The sequence below is a fragment of the Doryrhamphus excisus genome, linkage group LG8, assembly GCF_037039965.1.
Source record: "Doryrhamphus excisus strain RoL-2023G ecotype Guam linkage group LG8, RoL_Dexc_Guam_v1.1, whole genome shotgun sequence".
Classification (NCBI taxonomy): Eukaryota; Metazoa; Chordata; class Actinopteri; order Syngnathiformes; family Syngnathidae; genus Doryrhamphus; species Doryrhamphus excisus.
Window position 1 is genome coordinate 10,882,834 of NC_136364.1, and position 23,874 is coordinate 10,906,707.

At 40.2% G+C, this 23,874-nt stretch overlaps 1 protein-coding gene across 3 annotated transcripts in view; it reads right to left on the bottom strand.

Annotated features, from left to right (window-relative positions):
• Positions 1-331: 331 nt before the first annotated feature.
• The window catches only part of mcamb (melanoma cell adhesion molecule b), a 41,857-nt gene continuing 18,314 nt past the window's right edge, over positions 332-23,874 (bottom strand). The window contains exons 2-17 of one of the 3 annotated variants that reach the window (XM_058079897.2): positions 15,557-15,681; positions 15,008-15,239; positions 14,864-14,931; positions 11,942-12,029; positions 11,681-11,860; positions 11,437-11,567; positions 9,690-9,825; positions 9,489-9,604; positions 7,872-8,013; positions 7,650-7,777; positions 6,583-6,724; positions 6,337-6,396; positions 4,696-4,737; positions 4,298-4,421; positions 4,017-4,128; positions 332-3,931 (exon numbers count right to left, since the gene is read on the bottom strand). In XM_058079897.2, the coding sequence (XP_057935880.2) occupies positions 3,929-3,931; positions 4,017-4,128; positions 4,298-4,421; positions 4,696-4,737; positions 6,337-6,396; positions 6,583-6,724; positions 7,650-7,777; positions 7,872-8,013; positions 9,489-9,604; positions 9,690-9,825; positions 11,437-11,567; positions 11,681-11,860; positions 11,942-12,029; positions 14,864-14,931; positions 15,008-15,239; positions 15,557-15,681 (1,829 nt within the window). In that variant the 3' untranslated portion in view covers positions 332-3,928. The remainder of the gene's footprint in view (positions 3,932-4,016; positions 4,129-4,297; positions 4,422-4,695; positions 4,738-6,336; positions 6,397-6,582; positions 6,725-7,649; positions 7,778-7,871; positions 8,014-9,488; positions 9,605-9,689; positions 9,826-11,436; positions 11,568-11,680; positions 11,861-11,941; positions 12,030-14,863; positions 14,932-15,007; positions 15,240-15,556; positions 15,682-23,874) is intronic. The other 2 variants (XM_058079899.2, XM_058079898.2) reach the window with 2 other exon arrangements.

Sequence of the window (23,874 nt, forward strand, 5' to 3'; positions counted from 1 at the left end):
AGTAAGCACTTAATTTATTGTCATAAAGGAGTGAGATGAAGTCGTGATTTTGACACAACGCCACTTAGTTTTCTGAACCGACGCCATCTTGGTTGTGACGTCACTGACAGGCGACGTTCCGACGCAGCAGTTTGAGAAAAAAAATTAAAAAATTGAAACCTGCTAACTTTAGCTATGATAAAATCCATAATTGATCATTTCTAATCTAAGGCACTAATCGGAAAAAAATTATTGATATCCTAACAGAAAGCCAACAAAACAATAGTGTTCATGGTCCCTTTTTCCTCAGGTCATAGAGATAACGATCGAGAAGAAAGAAGGCTCCCTTTTTAAAAATTGCTTTTTATTCGGCAGAATTTCAAAAACAAAACAAGGCATCACGTTGCATTTTACATTTCCAGGGATTTGAGGGGAAAATAATTAAAGTTTAAAAGAAAAACAGAATTAACACGAACAAAAATAATACCATTGATCAAGAGGTAATATTATAAAAATAGTTTTACTGACACTCTTAAAATGTCAAAATGCACCGTTTAGGCACAACACATTTCCACATACTGTATGTTTCTTTAATCCGCAGCAAAATCACATCATCAAATAGATCTTTTTAGCCGATGAATTGCCAATGCTCATTTTTTATTTGATCATTTAGCCCTTGTATCTATGTATGTGCACAAGTGGCATTGTTTTCTCTCAGTAGTCCAGTCACCATGTCTAAATAATAGGCCCTAACTATGAGATTAGAAATGTCATTATTACAAGAGAAATCATACTTTTCCAAGAATAAAGTCATGATATTATGACCTATACAAAAATCCGAATTGTAATCTTACAAGAAAAGGTCATACACTTATGAGAATAAAAGTCCAAAGTCCAAAAAAAATGTAATTTTGAGAGAATAAATTTGTAATATTATGAGAGAAAGTCATAGTTTTGCAAAAATAAAAAGGTAATATTACCAAAAATTAATAATTTTGCAAGAATAGACTCAAAATATTTTGAGGAAGATTTATACATTTTTGGAATATTCAGATTTTTGTGACAAAAGTTTGGCATGTAACAAAAATTATGAGGAAAAATTCAGTTTTCCAAGAGGAAAATTGGAGAATTGCAATAAATAATTTTTTTGCAATAAGACAGACAATTAGGAGAAAATTTCCTATTTTAAGGAAAATAATTCTGAGGAAAAAAAATCAGCAAAATGTCAGTTTTGTAATGTCACAAGAAAAGGTCATAATTTTTACTGGAATAAAAGACAGAATATTAGAATAAAGTGTTCATTTTACGAGGAGTCAAAAGTTTTAATTTTTCTTTTGAGAATTAAGTGGTAACCTTAGGGGGGGAAAAATTTTTGTTTCGTCCTAAAATCAATAATATAAAATTTTCTTTTTAAAGAGAGCAAAGTCAGGATATTCTGGAAAAAAGGCATAGTTTGGCAAGAATAAGATTTTAATATTACGAGAATACACCATTTTGTCAATAGTAACTTGCAATGATTTTTGGGATATAAAACTTGCTATATAATATATTATTATAATATTATATAAGCAAGTATAATATAATATATTATTATAATATTATATAAGCAAGTTTTAGCAAGTCCTAATTTGAGCAAAATGAAGTCATAATATTACAGAAAAAAATGCAGATAATTATAAATGCCTGAAAATAAAGATGGTTGAGGATGTCATCAACTTAGACTTCAGTATAATTTTCATGATTCTGCACGTTACTGTGCAAATAACATTAAGAATAATCTCAACAAAAATTGTATAATATAACCTAATTTATATAATAAAAATGTTAATTTATTAATTCATTTAATTTATATAAGCTTTATTGTTGGTTGTATGTATTTTTGTATTTCGGATACAATTAAGAAGGGGGTAGTGGTTCTTTAGAGTTAGGACACCATGGAAAGATTCCAGTCTGGGCACTTGGACACTTCATACTCAACCGGCAGGATCAAAAATGGCAAACTGCTGTCAGTGCTGCTCCAGCTTTTTCTAAAATGGTGCATTCAGGTGCATCACAAAACTCCTGGGACACAAGTTGCCGCTGCATTCAGGGACACTTAAATCACAGTTAAACACACCGACACATGCACGTGCAGACTTAAACCAGAGCCATCCTGAGTGGACAAAAAAAGTGATGCTCAAATGAAGTCCATTCAAATGAAATGGATTTGAATGGAAGGATGACAACATCAGAGTGGAATAAAAGATATGGAAGATGATCACTTATTTATTTATTTATCAGTGCTCATGTCAAACTTTAAATGAATGCCATCCATTTTCTATACCGCTTATTCTCACTGGGGTTGCGGGTATACTGGAGCCTATCCCAGCTGTCTTTGGGCGAGAGGCAGGGTACACCCTGGACTGGTCATAAAATGAATGAACCAATGAATTATGGTCAATGTAAAAAGTTTGAGAACCACTGAACTAATGAATATGTGGGATTCTGTTGTCCCAATGGGAATTTTGACCTTCACTTGTTAAAATAATGACTATTTTTGATCCACAATTTACAGGTTTATATTGTAGCATAACCGCTTCATTCTCATAACATTTTAGTGTTTATTTCTTCTCAATGTGGCTCTTGACACTTCATGAGACACCGTGTATGTGTAAGGCTAGCGGGTGATGCTGCATCACCATGGCTTGTCTCACATTAATAAGCACTGTAGTATCTTTAAATACAAGCCTCGCTCGGAGGGCTTCTGACTGCAGTCACGTCACACAATAAAGTTTCACATTAGAGACGAGCACAAAGAAATCAGTGCAGTGAACACATACATGTCGGTGGTGCTTCATGTCTTAACAAAAATCCTAGGGGGGGTGTAATATACGGAACGCATCAAAGCACACATGCAATATCGAGCTCAAGATGTAATCTCCACAATTTATCATTGTTTTTTTTTTTCCAAAAATATATCCTTTAACATACAGTAGAGGGGGACAGTTCTAGCGTGCTCGTGTTAGCCGCAGAGAGGGAAGAAGGTGGTTGCATAATAACATAACAAAATAACATATACACAGAGATTTCAGTGTACAGACTTTAAGCAAATACCGGTGGCGTCATTAGGCCTATTTTAGGGGGGCTAAAATGTTAGGGGGCCCCCTAAAATGTTCTTAAGTCTTAAATTCTTAAATTTGCTATTTTTTATTGATTTTTAAAAAATTTGTATTGATTTTTTTTAACAAAAAAAAATCTCAAACAAATTTCATATAATAGGGCAACGGCAGGCTAATCAGCAAGCCAAAAAGCAGGCTAATAATAGCCTATTACTACTACTAATAGTAGTAGTAATAATCAGAAGAAAAAGAATGATGACAGTAATAATAATAGGCTAATAATATAATAATGATTATTATAATTTATCACTGTCCACTGGTTTTGCAGTGTAGATTGTGTGTACTTGTGTAAATTTAATGGTGGCCTAATACAATTTTACAACAGTATCTCTACTAAATCTGTCCCAAAGTAGGAAAGTTATATCCCGGTTCTTGTTCCTTATTTGTTTTTTGGGATTTTTTTGAATGTCTATTACATTCATTCATATCCTGTGCATCTCCAGGGGGCTAAGCCCCCCCTGTCCTCAGAACCTAGTGACGCCCCTGGAAAAAAAACTACCTTCAACTCTCTTTGCTCTTCAAAAATCAAGTGGCAACACACTTTAAATAAGGAAATATATACACGGATGTATTGTGTTGTATGTACACTAGAGGAAGAGCTTGTTCACGATGCTCTACAGTGATTGTTCGGCCGTTAAAAAAAATAGTCCTTGCTCGGCAGATTTATCAGCAACATACAGCCAAACGGTTTTGTAATATTGTCCAATATTTGGGTGTCAGACAGCTTTTCTTTGGCTTGGAGGAGCCGTGGGCAGGACACTGAAGTGACGTCAGCTCCTTCTCACCGTTGTTTACTTCAGGGGACAAACACAGAAGTAAGGAAGTAAATACGGTACACATTGGAGCGGTCGTACGTCACACACAGTGGCTGTCACCTACCTGGGTGCTGGGAGGCTGCTTCTCTCCGTTGACCCCGAGGAGGATGGCCTCCTCCGTGTTGTCGCTCTTCATTTCAACAACGATGTTGTCTTTGCTGGATTTCTCTTTAGTGCTACAAAACACAATCATTATTAGTATGATGTATTAACTACCAAGACATTCCTTCTCCATAATATTGCGATACCATTTATGTTTATACATGTAGAATAAGCCACGGACCAATAAAAATCAAGCTATCCCCCCTCCAGACATTGAAAACAACCTCCTCCATGTCCACTTACAGGTCTTGCTTCCCGGAGCGTCCGCAGATCTTTCCTTTTTTGTAGAGGAAGTAGAGCACGCTGCCCAAGATGGCCAGAAGCAGGATGCAGATGATGATGACTGCAATGATGACACCGCTGCCCTCTGGTGGAGAAACGTGCACAAGAAGCTCAGGGTGAGTATAACCCCATTGAGGAAGATGACTGTGTAGCATGCCGCAGTGTGCAGCTAAAATTGTTGTCTAGCTAAATAGAGTGCAACCTGGCTACCTAGAGTAAAGGAAACATTCCAAAGTGTAGAAGAGGTGTATGTGCTTCTATGCATGCACTGGAGAGGGTGATGGGAATGGTGCTGATCATTCATCAGGAGAGAGCGACAAAGAGAGAGAGAGAGAGCGGGAAGTGGACTCTTTACAAACCTTTCCTGATTCTCTTTGGTGGGATAGCGGTTTCTGTTTGGACTGGGAGAAACCACATGAGCATGGTTATCAGTGTGAGGCACACAAAGTGGGGGGTGATTAAATAACACACACACACATACACAAACAATACAAGACAGTACGTAGTGATAGTTTGACTGCACTCAGTCGGTTTCCACAGCAGCCCTGTGGAATCTCTTTACACTGACAAGAAACTTGGCAAGAAACAGCAACCCGGAACACTTTTCCTCTGAGAAATGTTTTGGTCTGACAAATGACAGGACAGAGGGAGGGAGGAAGCAGTAGAAACGTCCCCTAATGGGAGTCAGGAGATGTGAATGAGTGCATTTACTCATCAGCTGCTGCCTTACAGTCACACTGAGGCATATGTACTCTAATTACAGCCTCCATCTGCATGCCATCATGCCATATACCGTATTTATAATATTTATATTTATACTATTCATCTGGAGCATGCAGACCCATGCATAACCATTTTGTATTTAGGTACACCACAAACAGAAACAATATAATTCATTCATAAATTGTGTGGAATTGTGTGCACTACTTGGCTGCCACCACAAGAAGCGCTGTTTATTCAGCGATTGCAAAATTGATGCATGCAAAAATAACTGGGAAAATAAAAGGAAAAAGTTGCAAGCTTAGGATAATAATATTGGAATGTGAGTATTATGAGAATAAAGTTGTACAATTAAGAAAAAGTCAACAAATTATATTACAAAAAATTCAAAATACATAAATACAGAATAAGTCAAATTTTATAAAAAAAAATGAAAGTCAAAGTCAAATAAAATTCAAATGCAAGAAGAAATATATAGGTATTGCAAGTTTATGAGAATAAAGTTGTAATATTACAAGAAAAAGTGACAATTTAGCAGAATGAAGTCATAATGAGACATTTTACGAGAAAATAATTTTTTTTCTAAAAAAAATAAATAATTTATACATTAATATAGAATACAATTTAGGAATCTTTTGGGAGAAAAATTGCAATATTACAAAGGAACAACAAAAGAACAATACAAATATTATTATTAACATTTTTTTAATTAGAAAAAACTGTAATATTATGATGATAAAGTCATCATGTTACACGAAAAGGTTGTAATATGACAATAAAAGGTTGTAATTTCCCAAGAATAAACTCCAAATCTTACCAATATAAATTTGGGATAAGATATAAAAATTGTGTCATTTTTTTTGCTGGACATTTTTCAAGAATAACATTCTAATATGACGCAAAGGTTGCAATTGTACATGCATACCTGTATGGGAAGTAGAGATAATTAATAATAAATAATAATTAATAAATAATAATTGATCAATTCATCATCAAAAATGAATCGATTATGCAGAATTGAGGCAAGCTGGTGTGCAGTACTTGGCTGCAACAAGCAGAGGCGCTGTTGACTGACTAGTTTGCAATGTAAAGTAGAAGAAGACGACAACTACAAGATGCTGTAAGATGCATGCAAAAAATGTAAAAAAAAAATGAAAAATGACATTGAATGGCCATCCCCTGCAGAAATACTAATGGTGAATAAAAAGCATGCCATCTGATCGGCACTTTGCACTCTCTCAGCAGGCAGGCAAACGCAGAACAGCCGGCTGTCTTCTTACCTGTGCTAGAGGAAATAGTGCTTGTGCGAGCGGTGGTGGCTGTTGCTGTGGTGTGTACAACTGAAAACAGGTAAGAGGCACACAAGGAGGGGTTGGGGGTTACCGCATGTTAACACACAAGAGGACGAGGATGACGACAAAGCTGACACACAGTTAAGACTCTCAATACAAATAACTACACGTGACAAAGAACGGACAGTGCCGACGAAGGGGGTTGATGCGTCACCAACTCAAGTGGGAACTCACTGGCTTTGATGTTGAAGGCCAAGGCGTCTGCGCCGTACTCGTTGGAGGCGTTGCAGAAGGCTGTGAGGTCAGACGTGACTTCCACGCTTGCCGTGCTAATGACGCCGTCCTCTGTCTCTATTTCGGACGTGGTCTCCAGGAACTGATGCATAAACACAGACAGAAATTAGAGCGGTACACTGGAGGATATCATCATATTTCAGCTCATTCATTCATTTTCTACCGCTTGTCCTCACGAGGGTCGCGGGGGATGCTGGAGCCTATCCCAGCTGTCTTCGGGCGAGAGTCGGGGTACACCCTGGATTGGTCGCCAGCCAATCACAGGGCACATATAGACAAACAACCATTCACACTCACATTCATACCTATGGACAATTTGGAGTCGCCAATTAACCTAGCATGTTTTTGGAATGTGAGAGCAAACCCACGCATGCACAGGGAGAACATGCAAACTCCACACAGAGATGGCCAAGGGTGGAATTGAATTCAGGTCTCCTAGCTGTGAGGTCTGCGCGCTAACCACTAGTCCGCCGTGCAGCCTCATCATATTTCATTATATTTTAAATGCTCTATGGCATTATATTACCTAAACCACAATGGAAATGAACATGAATTAATATAAATAACTTTAACAATGATCTGGAGTACATGAGAACATGGAAAGGTAGCTCTTTTTGAGTGTGTATTGCACAACACAGGAGCAACAAAACCGATGTTGTAATTGCATTAATGAACCAGCATCAATATCACTGACGAGTTCATTGTAAAGAACAGTGCGGCAAGTGTAACACAGGTAGATGGAGCTGCAAGTACTGTCATATTGCTATTGTCGAGATAATCAGAAGGTTGCCTACAGCCACAACTGTTAATGTCAGTGATTATTGAGCTGGCGCTAATTAGAAACGCTGGCGGTTATTTGTTTTTTTAGACCACACACCAGCCCCATCTTGGGAGACTCTGCGGTTAATTGGGTGAATTAAATAGAGGAGTTAATTCATTTAATCTTTAAATACTCTCATATGTACAGCATCTATATATGATGTTTGAATGCGTACGCGGTATCTTACCTTTCCGTCAGGGGTGGTCCAAATAATGTTGGGGGCAGGGTATCCTCTCACATGACAGGTCAGGTCGACCGTACTGTCCAAACTTTCCTCGATATCCGTGTGTTCTGATTGCATAATCTCGGGTGGGCCTGAACAGGAAAACAAAACAAAGCCAATCTCATTGGTGGAGAAAATACGCACAAACACTGATGGTATTCATTTCCGCGTCAGGATCAGACATACCTTTCACCTTCACACCAAATGTCGCCATCGTTTCCATGCCATCGACTTCCAGAACAGTTACTACACATTGGTACGTCCCTGCTGTGTCAAAGGTGGCGTTCTTCAGCATTAAAGTGTGGCCCACCGACACCGCTTGTCCATCCTGAAAAACACAACAAAGAGTGTTGAATATGTTTAGTGCAATTATATACAGTTAGATATAAACATAAAAAAATAAATGCAATAGCTAAATAAAATAATAGTTCAGACAATACACTCTACATCAGGGGTCTCAAACTCAATTTACCTGGGGGCCACTGGAGCTAGGGTCTGGGTTAGGCTGTGCCAAATCAGGTTAAAAAAAATGTATTTATTAAAAACAGAAACATAAATAAATAAACTGCCTTCAATGGTTGTGCTTCTGCTATACCCTACACTTTTTCAGTGCTTTGGTTCCGGGTTTCTACAAGAAAAATTCTGATAAAATTTCCACTGTTTTCAAATATCTTAATTTAGATTTTTCTACACAAAATAAGATGAAAAAATAAATAAACAATTTAAGCTGTCATTTCTGGGTACAGCATCCATATCAAACTTGCACATTAAACTTTCATATCAAGGCGGGGGCCTCAAACTAGCGTCCTGCGGGCCCCTTTTGGCCCGCGGGCCGCGAGTTTGAGACCCCTGCTTTACATAGTAATAATAATAAAAGACAAACTTAATTTAGTGCATAGATAAATATTTAAAAGATACATAAACAAAACAGCTAAATAAAATAACAGATAAATAATTACATAATATAACATAAAAATATAGTATATTAATATAACAAATAAACACATTAAAAATAAATAAATAGCTAAATAGTTTTGTAATAATAAATATATAAAATAATTAAATTGATAAAATAATAGCTAGGAAAATGAATTTAGTAATAACAAAAAATATAGTTAAAATAATATATATACAAATATAACACACCTAACCAAATACAATAATACATTAATGTACTGTTGAAATAGAAAAAAAATTAATAAAAAAAATAATAATTTATTAATAAATAAATGAAATAGCTGTGATTGGCTGGCGACATTTTGGATCCAGCATACCCCTGCAACCCTTTTGTGGAGAAGCGGCATAGAAAATAATTGAATGACAGGAGATCGGGAGATCGGTGCTGTTTTGGGGTATCTTCTCCGACATTTTCTCCGGCTACTCTGGCTTCCTCCCACATCTCAAAAGCATTCATGTTAGGCTAACTGGAGACTCTAAATTGTCAGCCGAAGTCAGATAGCCAACACTCCAGCTCACCCGTGACCCTCATGAGGACAGTCGGTACAGAAAATGGATGGATTGATAGATTCAATAGATAAAGACAATGACCTTTGACTTCATCCATATCTAGCCATTTTCCACCATGTTGGGATGGACTGGCGTCATCATAAAAAGTAGACTTTCCAAGGTGTTGAGGCAGCATTGGCTCACAAACAGTGTCGAGACAGCATAAGCTGAGCTCGACTATACAGATAAAAGTCTCAATACACCTCTTAATTGATCACTTAATCAATTCCAAACCCCTGAGTCATCCCTGAATCGCAATTCCTCATCTTAGCAAAACATTTTTGGACGGTGCATTACCTTGAACCAGGCCGTGTGCATCTGTAGAGAAGACAAAGCGTTGCAAGTGGCTGTCAGCTCCTCCCCTTGATCCACCTCCACGGGGCCGGCGGGCGCCACTACGGCAGGGTCCAGGTCTGGGACAGACATAATCGATCATGGCCGTAAAGACGGCGTTGATAAAGACATTTCGGTCACACACAATATGTGGAGTATGCGTACAGTCAACAAAGATGGTGGTTGTCCCTGAGAGCTCCTCGTAGGTGTCCGTGTCCAATGAGACACACTCGTAATCACCACTGTTGAGACGCGTTACGTTTGCTAGCACGTACATGTTGGATTCCATTGTGTATTCCTCCTGGGGAAAAGTACAAAAATTATGAAAGTACTTCTTGTATGTGCTGCAGAGTGCGAGTGGTGTGATGTGACTCTCCGTGTATCTAAAGAACCAATGAATACTTGTCTTACTACAGTGTCTTTTTAACATTTGGTTGCTGAAACGTGGAGCTGACCTTTTGTTTTGACATAAAGTCTCCACCCATCCCATGTGGAAGTGGTACGTTTTTGGCTACTTAGGTTTAGAAGAAATAAATTTGAGGCGAAGAGGTCAGCTGACAGGTTAGTCCCTGCAGCATAAGAGTTGCAATGTGGTGTAAGCAATGAATAATTGGAGTCTAAAGGTGACTACAGGGTTGTTATTTCATGTCTACAGGGCTCTAATAATAATATAATAATAGCACATTTACAAAGTCATAAAAAGGTTTTCTATCTACGAAAACATTCCATTAATTAGCATTGAATCGTATATGGCGGAAATTCATCGGGTCTGGAACCAGTTAACCACTATAAACGAGGGACGACTGTACTACACTTTAAGATATCACATTCCTGTTAAAACTGCTGAATTTTTAGGTAATGATAAAAAATAATGATAATAATACGATATAATAATAGCGGCATTACAATAGTTAACATTTGATGATGATAATTACAGTTTACTAAAGCGATTATTAAAAGTATATTTTGTTTTCATCAATTTTAGCTGTACTTTCATGTTTCTACAAGCTTTCAGTTCTTCAATTAGATTATGTATTATAGCTGATTTACCTTGAATAAATTGATTATTGGTAATGGTAATGGTATTATTTCATTTGAACATGCATCAGATTACAATTGAGTGCATCCCATAATCAGTTCACAGTTCCACATGTCCAAAAGGAGTAGGAAGAAGCAAAGCTTATTAAATCCTACCCCTCCATCTGGTACTTTTACAATCAGTAACTGTTACATTTGTTCACGTCCTGCTTTCCTAATGTAATTTAAGTTGTTTTTTTTTTTTGTTTTGTTTTTTAGTCATGTACAAGGTGATATGACCATACAATGACATAATGGGTACCATAGTAAGTGTCAATATAGTGATATACGTATATAGCACATCATGACTGGTTCAAGACTCTTCATCCTTGTTTTTAGCAAACATCAACTGCTTGTATTGTTTCTTGAATTGGCTCATCGTTGTGCATTGTTTGAGGTCCTTACTCAATCCATTCCATAGTTTGATTCCACATACTGAAATGCTGTGGCTTTTTAACGTAGTCCTAGCATATAAGTGTTTCAAATTTAGTTCTTCCATGAGATCATAACTCTTTTATAGAGAAGTATCAGATTATATTTTTAGGTAATTTGTTATTTTTAGCCTTATGCATTATTTTAGCTGTTTGAAAATTAACTATATGAGCAAGTTGAAGTATTTGTGATTTTAGAAATAAGGAGTTAGTATGTCTGTAGGCGGCATTATGAATTATCCTTACTGACTTTTTTTGGCGAGTGAAGATTGCTTTCATAGTTATTACCCCATATTTCCACATTATTATATATTTATTATTATAATATATTTCCACATGTATTATATATTATTACATTGTATCAGCAAAATATATTAATAAAAATGCATGGCAAGTAGGCTTACCCCGCTGTGCTTGATGGTAAAGATTGAGGACGGCATATTCCCGTCGCCTTGGCAATGAAACTCAATGGAGTCCCCTTCCTTAATTTTGCCCTTTGGTGACTCCACCCACATGTGGACAGCAGTGGACGGGTCTGAAATAATGAGTAATAATGAGATGAAGACTCAAAATCCAACCCTGCTCTAAGGCCTAAGCCGAAAGATGTCCAAGCTTGACAAAGGTGCTGCCGTAGCGTGTGAAGCTCACAGTAGACGGTGATGTTAATGGTGTTGGTCTCGATCATTCTGGTCCCCCCGGGGACAAGATAGGTGACCTCGCAGTAGAACAGAGCGTCTTTGTCCTCCTTGGTCACCTTCATGCTCAGCTCGCTCCTCACTGAGAACAGACCACTGGACTCGATGGTGATGCTGGGCACTACCTTCATCACTGCACCGTACGCAAACGGAAAAGTAGGCGACATGTCAAACATCAGATGCGTTCATCGTTTGTCAGCGCGTGGTGTCTCACCGTCATCAGCTCCTCTCAGTGGAGCGTTATTTCGGTACCATGTGACGTTTGGCTTTGGGAAGCCGTTTTTCACCTCGCACGTGCCAATCTGGAAAAGAACAATGTGTGTATTAGGTTCACTGTATATTAAATAATGAGCAAGGTGGCGGTTATGAGAAGTAGAAATTGAATACATGGCCAGGTTGTCCGTATATTAGAACAGGGGTTCTCAAATGGTTATGACCCACAATTTTATTTTTATTAATTCATTCATTTTCTACCGCTTGTCCTCACGAGGGTTGCGGACGTGCTGGAGCCTATCCCAACTGTCTTCGGCTGAGAGGCGGGGTACACCCTGGACTGGTGGCCAGCCAATCACAGGGCACATATAGACAAACAACCATTATCACTCACATTCATACCTATGGACAATTTGGAGTCGCCAATTAACCTAGCATGTTTTTGGAATGTGGGAGGAAACCGGAGTACCCGGAGAAAACCCACACATGCACGGGATTGAACTCGAGTCTCCTAGCTGTGAGGTCTGCGCGCTAACCACTCGACCGCCGTGCAGCCATTTATATATATATACTATATATATATATGCATACACACATATATATATATATATATATATATATATATATATATATATATATATATATATATATGCATACACACATATATATATATATATACAGTGAAGAAAATAAGTATTTGAACACCCTGCTATTTTGCTATTTCTCCCACTTAGAAATCATGGAGGGGTCTGAAATTTTCATCGTAGGTGCATGTCCACTGTGAGAGAGATAAACTAAAAAGAAAAATCCAGAAATCACAATGCATGATTTTTTAACAATTTATTTGTGTGATACAGCTGCAAATAAGTATTTGAACACCTGAGAAAATGAATGTTAATATTTGGTACAGTAGCCTTTGTTTGCTATTACAGAGGTCAAACGTTTCCTGTAGTTTTTCACCAGGTTTGCACACACTGCAGGAGGGATCTTGGCCCACTCCTCCACACAGATCTTCTCTAGATCAGTCAGGTTTCTGGGCTGTCGCTGAGAAACACGGAGTTTGAGCTCCCTCCAAAGATTTTCGATTGGGTTCAGGTCTGGAGACTGGCTGGGCCATGCTAGAACCTTGATATGCTTCTTACGGAGCCACTCCTTGGTTTTCCTGGCTGTGTGCTTCGGGTCGTTGTCGTGTTGGAAGACCCAGCCACGACCCATCTTCAATGCTCTGACAGAGGGAAGGAGGTTGTTCCCCAAAATCTCACAATACACGGCCCCAGTCATCCTCTCTTTAATGCAGTGCACTCGTCCTGTCCCATGTGCAGAAAAACACCCCCAAAGCATGATGCTACCACCCCCATGCTTCACAGTAGGGATGGTGTTCTTCGGATTGTACTCTTCATTCTTCTTCCTCCAAACACGCTTATTGGAATTATGACCAAAAAGTTCTATTTTGGTCTCATCTGACCATAAAACTTTCTCCCATGACTCCTCTGTATCATCCAAATGGTCATATGCAAACTTAAGACGGGCCTTGACATGTGCTGGTTTAAGCAGGGGAACCTTTCGTGCCATGCATGATTTCACATCATGACGTCTTAGTGTATTACCTACAGTAACCTTGGAAACGGTGGTCCCAGCTCTTTTCAGGTCATTGACCAAGTCCTGTCGTGTAGTTCTGGGCTGATTCCTCACCTTTCTTAGAATCATTGAGACCCCACGAGGTGATATCTTGCATGGGGCTCCACTCCGATTGAGATTGACCGTCATGTTTAGCTTCTTCCATTTTCTAATGATAGCTCCAACAGTGGACCTTTTTTCACCAAGCTGCTTGGTAATTGCTCCGTAGCCCTTTCCAGCCTTGTGGAGGTGTACAATTTTGTCTCTGGTGTCTTTGGACAGCTCTTTGGTCTTCGCCATGTTACAAGTTAAAGTCTTACTGATTGTATGGGGTGGACAGGTGTCTTTATGCAGCTAACGACCTCAAACAGGTGCATCTGATTCAGGATGATACATGGAGTGCAGGTGGACTTCTAATGGGCAGACTAACAGGTCTTTCAGGGTCAGAATTCTAGATGATACACAGGTGTTCAAATACTTATTAGCAGCTGTATCACACAAATAAATTGTTAAAAAATCATGCATTGTGATTTCTGGATTTTTCTTTTTAGTTTATCTCTCTCACAGTGGACATGCACCTACGATGAAAATTTCAGACCCCTCCATGATTTCTAAGTGAGAGAAATAGCAAAATAGCAGGGTGTTCAAATACTTATTTTCTTCACGGTATATATATATATATATATATATATATATATATATATATATATATGTATATATATATATATATATTTGTTTTAGTTATTTAAAAATATATACATTATTAATATCCCACCCTCGGCCATCTCTGTGTGGAGTTTGCATGTTCTCCCCATGCATGTGTGGGTTTTCTCCAGGTACTCCGGTTTTCTCCCACATTCCAAAAACATGCTAGGTTAATTGGCGACTCCAAATTGTCCATAGGTATGAATGTGATTGTGAATGGTTGTTTGTCTATATGTACCCTGTGATTGGCTGGTCACCAGTCCAGGGTGTACCCCGCCTCTTGTCCGAAGACAGCTGGCATAAGCTCCAGCATCCCCCGCGACCCTCGTGAGGATAATCGGTAGAAAATGAATGAATGTATGAATGAACATTATTAATACGTATACATTTTCTACCATGGCCATGTGGTGAAAGGGCGCAATAGTTTCCTTTCCACTTTCTCATGCATTCTACATCATTATTAAAGTAAAACATATGAAGTTGTTGTACAGCATATAACATCCGCTTTTTATCACATGCTTTCATTCAACACTGTGTCCTCTTTAAGGTAAATAAACACCCCAGCTACAGTGACAGCATTTCTTGTTAACTCCTAGTGTACCTTGGATACATCTTCGTAGACGGAGATCCCCGTCTGGAAGCCCTCAATAGTTGGGGAGTCTGGTTTTTCTGTCCGAGATGAAAGAAGTACATCAGAACCTGAGGTACACAAGACGTTCCACACAAACCAGTGCATACATCTTACCAAACACCAACAGCTTTGTGCGTCCCTCGCCGACCCCATCAGTCAGACTCTTGATGAGGCAGATGAACTCCAGCTGGTCTGTCACCTGCACATCCGTAATGGTCAACACCACTTCTCCGGTAGCTGCGGTGACGTTGACTGTGATGCGGTCCGTAAACGGCGTTCCTCGGTCCACCACTTTCATGGTGGCGTCCTCGTAGTAAATCTTCTGCTTCTCCCCTGTCCTCAACACCTGGATGGATCACATTCCACAGTTGCATGGTGTTTACAGAGCTCCGGTATTGGTAGATATCCAAATTCAGGTTTCCGGATCAGATCAGAAGTGAAAAACTGTGGATTGCTGCATCCCCAATGCAGACGGTGACTTCTTGTTCAGTGCAAAGTAAGCCTCAAAATGCAAACATTCTTTATTGTCAATGTAGTAAGACATAGCCCTGTGTATGAAATATAGTTACATACATTCAATTAGTATTTGCATGGCATATGCGATCGTTGGTGGAAATGTTTGGGCACGTTTAGGTTATACGTGGGAGATTATGGACAACTCACGTAGAACCACTGGATGGTCACGCCCCCGATGCCGTCGTCGGAGCTGAACATGCAGGTGATCTGAGCTGTGTCCCCTCTGAAAACCTCCACCCTGTCCTCCATGTTCACCTCCACCAGCGCCCATGCTGAGAGAAACACACAACATGACACCTGATTGGTTATCATGGCTGAAACATGATGAAACACTCAAAAAAAAGAAGCGAGAGTTGCTATGACAAGAATGAGACGCCCACCCATGTCCACATGAATATGTTGCATTCCTCTGTGTCACTCTCTGGCAGGAAGAAAGGCTCAATTTACTGGCTGCATAGTGCCCCCACTGTTCCCTTCCCGACTGCCTCTGAAGAAACTCTGGTTTTCCCCGATGTGACACATCCTTCAAATGCGTACGACAGATCCCCAATTTGTCAACAGATGGTCGGATTTGTAGAATTTGGGTTAATTTTGGTGGTGAATGGTACTTTTCCTGTGGTATGAGCTGGCATCTGAGGCTGAGTAGGAAGTGTATATTTTACTCGACTACCTTAAATGCTGTAATTCAAGGGTGTGTAAAGTGCAGGCCAGGAGCCACTTATGGACCACAGCTGGCTTTTTGGGGCCTCTTGGCACATTCCACAAAAAAGCAGCATAAATGGGGGAAACAGATGCAGTAAATTTAACAAAAATAAAGTTGAAATAGGTGGACTAGTGGTTAGCACACAAGCCACACAGCTAGGAGACCCGTGTTCGATTCTACCCTCGACCCATGCGTGGGTTTTCTCCGGGTACTCCGGTTTCCTCCCACATTCCAAAAACATGCTAGGTTAATTGGCGACTCCAAATTGTCCATAGGTATGAATGTGAGTGTGAATGGTTGTTTGCCTATATGTGCCCTGTGATTGGCTGGCCACCAGTCCAGGGTGTACCCTGCCTCTCGCTCGAAGACGGCTGGGATAGGCTCTATCATGCCCGCGAAAATGGATGGATGGAATATATGGCTGCTGGTTTACTGGTTGAAATTGAGGCTTTGGTTAATTGGTGACTCCAAATTGTCCATAGGTATGAATGTGAGTGTGAGAATATGCTAACTCCACGCTGAGGGTGGAATCGAACTCCACTCTCCTAACTGTGTGGCCTGAGCGCTAAGCGCTCGTCCGCCATGCAGCCTGATTTGACACAATTAAGCATTTTTTAAATCAACTAAACCATTACTTCTACATTTACCAAAGTCTAGCTCTAGAGTGTTGTAAACAATAAACGCTACGACAGTACACCCCCTCCCTACATTATCGCCTCCCCACCTGCATGTCGCTGCTGTGTGTTGCCGTTTAGGCCCTAATGGAGCTGGACGGGCTAGACTCCTGTTAAAGAAATCCAATTTAGACTCCCCATCGTGGACATTTCCTGCCCATTAGCCATGGAAGGACAATGCTGACTCACCCCCCTCCCGCAAGCCTCCCCCAACCTGATACATCTTACGTTGTAAGCCCTATTCATGGGAGACGTGATGTGTTCAGTGTCACTTGTATTTTTATGTGCAGTGCATCAAGCCGGTGGCCTCCAATCAATGGGGTTTAACGACGAGAGGGTACTTCATGATGATAGTCCTCAGAAAAACGCTGAGCATCCTTTATGACAGCAGCACACTCTCATACTGATGCTCCTGTCTCTCTTCCTGCTTGTAAACTCATTTTCACATATTTTCCCTGAAGAGACCACTGAATAAATGAAATTTGTGCTTTGGGATACATTCTAGCATACATGTAATACAGACATCCTCGATATTTTATAGGCACTGGACAAATGATCAATGACTTATGGACAATTAGTGGCTAAATCCTGCTTGTTTTGCTTGATGGCGGCCGTGTTTTACATTTTTTTATATTTAACATTTTAAAGACTCTCGTCAATCAGTCCCCTAAAGGTGTTTGCCCAATTTGGTGGAGATTCGGCAAAACACCCTAAAGTTAATTTTTTTGATGAACGCATTGAGCTGTTCAAGTCAATCGGACTTTAGGGTTTAATAACTGTGCCACCATTTGGTGTAGTAGTAGTAGTAGTAGTTTCTTTTCATTGTTGTATTTAGTGATTTATTTGTGTATTTTATGTCCTACGTGTGTTTCGTGTACAGTGTGAGTGATTTAGGAGTTAATTTAGCTGTTATTTAGGTATAAGATCCGACTTAAACTCATCTTACAACACAGACTTGGAACACAACTTGAAGATAACCTGAGCACTATAGGATCCTATCCATCCTGGTCACTCCCAATGACAACCTCAGCATCATCATCTCTGCTACCTCCAGTTCTGCTTCCTGTGCTTTCCTCAGTGTCACTGTCTCTAGACCAAACAGCATGGCTGGTCTCACCATAGTTTTGTATACTTTTCCTTTCATTTTAGCTGAAACTCTTCTATTACACATCACTGACACTTTTCTCCACCCGTTCCATCCTGCCTACGCACACATCTTTACCTCCTTTTCACAATCTCCATTGTTCTGAACTGTTGACCCCAATACTTAAAATTCTCCACCTTCTGTATCTCTTCTCCCTGTAACCTCACTCATCCACTTGGTCCCTCTCATTCACACACATATACTCTGTCTTGCTGCGGCTAATCTTCATTCCTCTCCTATGCAGGGCCAACTTCTTCTAGCATCTCCTCTACCCGTTCCCTATGTCATCTGCAAACATCATAGTCCATGGAGATTCTTGTCTAACCTCATCTGTCAGCCTGTCCATCACCAAAGCAATCAAGAAGGGGCTCAGAGCTGATCCCTGATACAGTCCCACCTCCACCTTCAACTCTTCTGTCACACCAACAGCACATCTTACCGTGGTTTTACGGTCCTCATACAAGTCCTGCACCACTTGAACATACTTCTCTGTCACTCCAGACTTCCTCATACTATACCACAGTTCCTCTCTAGGCACCCTGTCATAGGCTTTCTCCAGATCTACAAAGCCACAATGCAGCTCCCTCTGACCTTCTCTGTACTTCTCTATTAACATTCTTAAATCTTATTTATTTTTGCTTTGCAACACAAAAAGTGTCAACATATAACCTTTTGTGCTGTACACAATGAAATCTCTTCATTGCCCTTAAAAGTAAGCAAAAGACCTGCGTACACTGGACAAGGTTAAATAAACAAAAAAGTTGCAAGTCTCGAGATATATTTCAGGCTGAGCTGTGACAGGTGGATGAGATGAGATTGTGGCTTCTTCAAAGGCTTTAATCTGTTTGGAGTTACTAGTGCACTCCTCTCACTTTTGGCAGAGCGCCCAAAACAAAGATGGCCGCCTAAGCGCTACAATACCGCTAAAATTTTTGTCCAGTCTGAAATATGGCTTTTTCTTGGCAGTCCTGCTATGAAGTCCAGCATCCTGAAGTCGCCGCTTCACTGTTGATACTGACACTGGTGTTTGATGGCTACTATTTAGTGCAGCTGTGAGGCATCTTTGTCTTAAACTACACACTCTCTTGCACAGTTGTGCAGCGTTTTTCTGTCCTTGTTAGACCCAGTTTGTGCTGATCTCTGAAGGGAGTAGTTAACAGCATAAAACACTGAATTATGCAGCCCAATAAAATAAATACAGTACTGTGTAAATCCATAAATACAGTACTTTTGGATGGGTTTATCTAGCTTGGGGCGATTCAGAGGTTCCTTCAAAGGTTCCTTTAAATTTGAAAGTAGGTGTAACGGAGTTAAAAATGCACTTTATTATTTATTTTCTAAATGCGTGAATTCATTATGATTTAGTAATTATGTGAATTTTATCTCAATGAGTTATTTATTTTTCTTATCCTGTTTACTCTATTTTCATTGCTTTCTTTGTATGTGTGTTTATTTTATCCTTTCACTTCTGCTCCTCCCGGGCTTCCGTAGTTGCCCCCAGCTCTGGTAGCACTTCCTCTCTTTGCCACACAACGTGATTGGCATTGACGAGGGTAAGTTCAGTTAAAGAGCTGCAGACAAAATATGTTGTTTAGTTTAAGATTTGGTCATCTGTGTTGTGTATATTGTTTTTATGTTGATATATTTGTCATTTCAAGTGGTTTTAAATTATTTTGATTGTTGGTTTTAGTTAAAAGAGCTTCTTTTCATTTACACCTCTGGCGGGATTTGCGTTACATTAGGCCCGTCGGGGGTTTTTGTTACAATGTGTAATTTATGTTCTGTCTCTGTAGGGTGGAGAAGTGGAGAAGAAAGACACTTTATTTTCATTCTTTTGTCCATCAGGAAACCTAACAAAGGCCGTTACATAGGCAAGTAGCCAACCCCCACCTCCATGGCTGTAAGTCCCCCCCCCATGCTGTTAAATGTTAATGTTATCTTCTTCTACCAAGGAAGGTGCTGTATTAATATTTACATGCCAGTACTGCATTGTTAGTTTCCATGCAATGAAATCATCAGAGTACAAATATGACGTGTGTGTGTTTGGTTGTCAACATAGCAGGTGATTGTTAGTGATTACATTGGACCACACCAGGGAGTGTAATTATCTTGAAAAATAACCAGGCTCATCTTCCACTGGCATGCGCGTCACTCAGCACCAGACATAACGCGAGGGCTCCAAGAGATGTTTCCAGTCCCGTTGCCTCTAAGAATAACAATGGCCTATCAAGCTTCTTTGCTTACATGACACAGCAACATGACAGCGCGCTGACCCGACTGGCTCCAGGAATAGAAAGAAGGCCACCACATTGGGACATGAGACGTAGAGGGAAAGGAGCATGGGAAATGGTTGCCTCTGTGCACATGCACTGCTGTTCAGGGAGAATGCGGAGTTAACGTGTCAGCAGAAGAACATGGAAAGATGGAGATAAAAGCAAAACAGAAGGTGTTGAGTTCATGGAAGAGAGGCTGTGGTCTTTGGCCTTCGTCACACTGATGCCTCAATGGCGCACTTGCAATATCTGGAGGACAGTCAGAAATCTTGATAGGGCTGAATGCCACTCCCCTACAAGTCTTTAACGCTCCAAAGTCTTGCAGAAAGTATTCCCACAAGAGTAGACACTGCAACATTGTAATGGGCAGGTGTCCCAATATTTTTGCAAGTACTAGTACAATGGTACTTTGGTTGATTCATTTTAAAATTTAGATTATTTAATTTATTTATTCCTGAAATTCAGGAAAAAAATGTGATGAAAACCAAAGCAATTTTGCCCACAGGAAATATAATATAAATCCTATTAATCCTTTCCAATCATTTTCTACCACTTATCCTCACGGGGGTGCTGGAGCCTGTCCCAGCTGTCTTCGGGCGAGAGACCGGGTACACCCTGGACTGGTGGCCAGCCAATCACAGGGCACATATAGACAAACAACCATTCACACTCACATTCTGTACCTATGGACAATTTGGAGTTGCCAATTAACCTAGCATGTTTTTGGAATGTGGGAGGAAACCGGAGTACCCGGAGAAAACCCATGCATGCACGGGGACAACATGCAAACTCCACACAGAGATGGCCGAGTGTGGGATTGAACTTGGTTCTCCTAGTTGTGAGGTCTGCGCGCTAACCACTTGTCCGCCGTGCAGCTGCACACAAACATATTAAAAAAATATATGTTTTAAAGAGAGTAATTTTAGTTTTATATGCAGAAAACAATGCAAAAATAATTATAAATGACAAATGAAATAGCAAAATGAACATTTACATAACAAAATTGTGTGGGGGGGCCAGAACATATATTTAACACACACACACTATTTTATGCCTATAATATTCCTTGAATTATTTGTCAAATTTTATCTGTAAAAGTGTTATACTATCAGGAGCACATTAAACATCAGACGTTGGGAATCCAGCAACTGGCGGGCCGGATTCAAACGCTTGGTGGGCCGCATGTGGCCCCCGGGCCGTAGTTGGCCCACCCCTGCCCTAGAGCCTGTTCATATTATACTTGTTTGCTCCACTTTTCAAATCAAAAATAAGAGAAAACTATATGTTGTCTTTAATAATCACAGATGACAGTTTGGAGATAACAGACCATACCATAGTTCTATCCCCCTGACGCCTTCCCTCTGCCACAATAGGAGCCCCACTTAACTTTGGTCCACCCCACTTGGCGGAATGGCCCACAAGAATGTTATGGGAAAGTCTTGAAATGATAGACACTAAAGGCCTTGTCGCACGTTCATCAATCACATTAAAGCTGTGACGCAACCCAGGGGCTTTTAACACACGCAGAGACACACACCACACACAGTCGTAGCCGCCTGTTCTATATTGCCGCTCAAATATTCATTCAAGTAATAAATATACATGATTTATGGTGGGCATTCATTGTCGACACTGAAGTCTTTCATTCTCACAAGTTGAGAGTTTAAGGCTATGTTAACGTGACAATGACCTCATAGAAACAACAAGATGTGATGTAATTGTAATTGGAATATTGGAATATGCATTCCAGGCCAGGAGTTGGCATTGGTCCACCATTGTTGTTTTGTTTGTGACTTTCTCACCATGCACAACCGAAACATTTAAAATCTCAGTCCTTGGCATCTTTGAGGCACACATCAGACTCTGTCGTGGTCTGGAGAGTGTATGGGGCTTGCATAAAGTCCCCCCTGACAACCAGGCTTGTTGTTTGTGTTTGCCAGAGAGAGAACTCACAAATAGAATCTTGTAACTGGACTCTGGACCGGAGCTGGAGAACTTACTGTAATTCCCACCCACCGTGGAAGTTAGCTTTGTAGGGTTAGTTAAAAACCGTCCTTAACGCCCCTCACATCTCAGCAACCATTTTTTTATGACAGTATGAGTCAACACACAGACATTATTGGTCGCAGTGTCATAGTTTGGGGCTCCATGGGTGATGCCAACACGGGGGAGGTGTGGTCCATTGAGGTAAACATGAAATTCCTAAGGGACAGTAGCCACGTATACATGGACCCAAATATTCCAATTGCATTTGCTCAAACGGAAAGAATTGAACCTTTGTATACACCTCATTCCGAAAGTGCCAATCCGAATGAATATATAATCGAATTACGGGGGTGGAATATTCCATTCCCCAATCCGATTGAGGTATCTTGTACCTGCTCAAACGTAAAGTTGTCAGAGTGCATTCTTCTTCATCGTGTTTTTCTTCTTCTGTTGTTTATTGGCGGTTGGCAAGCAGCTTTCGTGTGCATTAGCGCCACCTGTGGAACAGAATCTAAACACTTCTATACTTTATTCACAAGTCCAGTTTTATTAAAAAAGAAAATATATATCTATATAAAACATGTCACGAGTTTAATTATAAAATATTAGCAAGATTGAATTTGATCTTTTCCTGTTTAAATTTATCCCGGGTGCGTTCTTTCAGCGCATGCTCAGATATGAGCATGTTCTTCGTTTTTCAGTTTTAAAAATGGAGGCCAGCAATCGGCACTGGACTGCTGCCGAAAGTTTTTTTTGATCCAAACTAAATTTCAAGACTGCACGAAGGAAAAACTGGCAATACAGACTTATTCCAACAAGTGAAAGAAAGACTTGGGGAAGTCGGTACCACATGATGTTGATGTTCACGTTTTACTGCGCATGCCCCATTGACTATTCTGTTTGATTATAGCGGCACATGTAGACAAGAGATTGGAATATTCCTTTCCATGGATACCATTGTTTTCGGAAAGGTCATTCGGAAAGAGAAAAACTTCTCATGTAAACGTGGCTAGTGCTACAGAAATAATCAGTGTGTCAGGAGTCATTGTGTGCAGCTGCATGAGTGCTGCTGACACTAGGGAGCTGTGGTTCATTGAGATAAACAGGAATTCCAACATGTGCTGTGACATTCTGAAGCACAGCTTGATCTCTGTGTTGGAGGAAAGTCGGCCATAATAGGCAGGAAGAGCAGGGAGTAGGATGTAGGCCGCGGTGTGATGTTCAGGTGATATGCATTTCCTTGTGATGGACACAGGCAGCTGCAGCACGCATAGACAGTGAAGTGCACATTCCCATGATTCCGCTGCAGAAATCGTGTCAGTTTGTTGCACCAACCTGTCGGCCAATTTCCTTATAATACATGCCGTGAGTATCCACTGAACATGCCGTCAGGATAAACCAATTCCTAAAGGCAAAGGGGTGGGAGGATGCAAAGAATGTAAATAGAGATGATCAGAGCGGACCACACATCGGGACAGAAAGGGAGGAGGGAATCGGGTTCCCTCTCTGGTTTCTGTTAGAGATTCAACTCTGTATTGGGTTTCAGCAAACCATCTGCTGTGGAGTCCTAGCTCGTGCTGGATTTTGGCTCGGTTCTCAGGCAGCCAGACTCCAGTCTGTCTATCAGGGTGACATCGGGGGTGGGGGTCACAACTGTTACAGCAGCATGGCGATCAGTGTTGTCA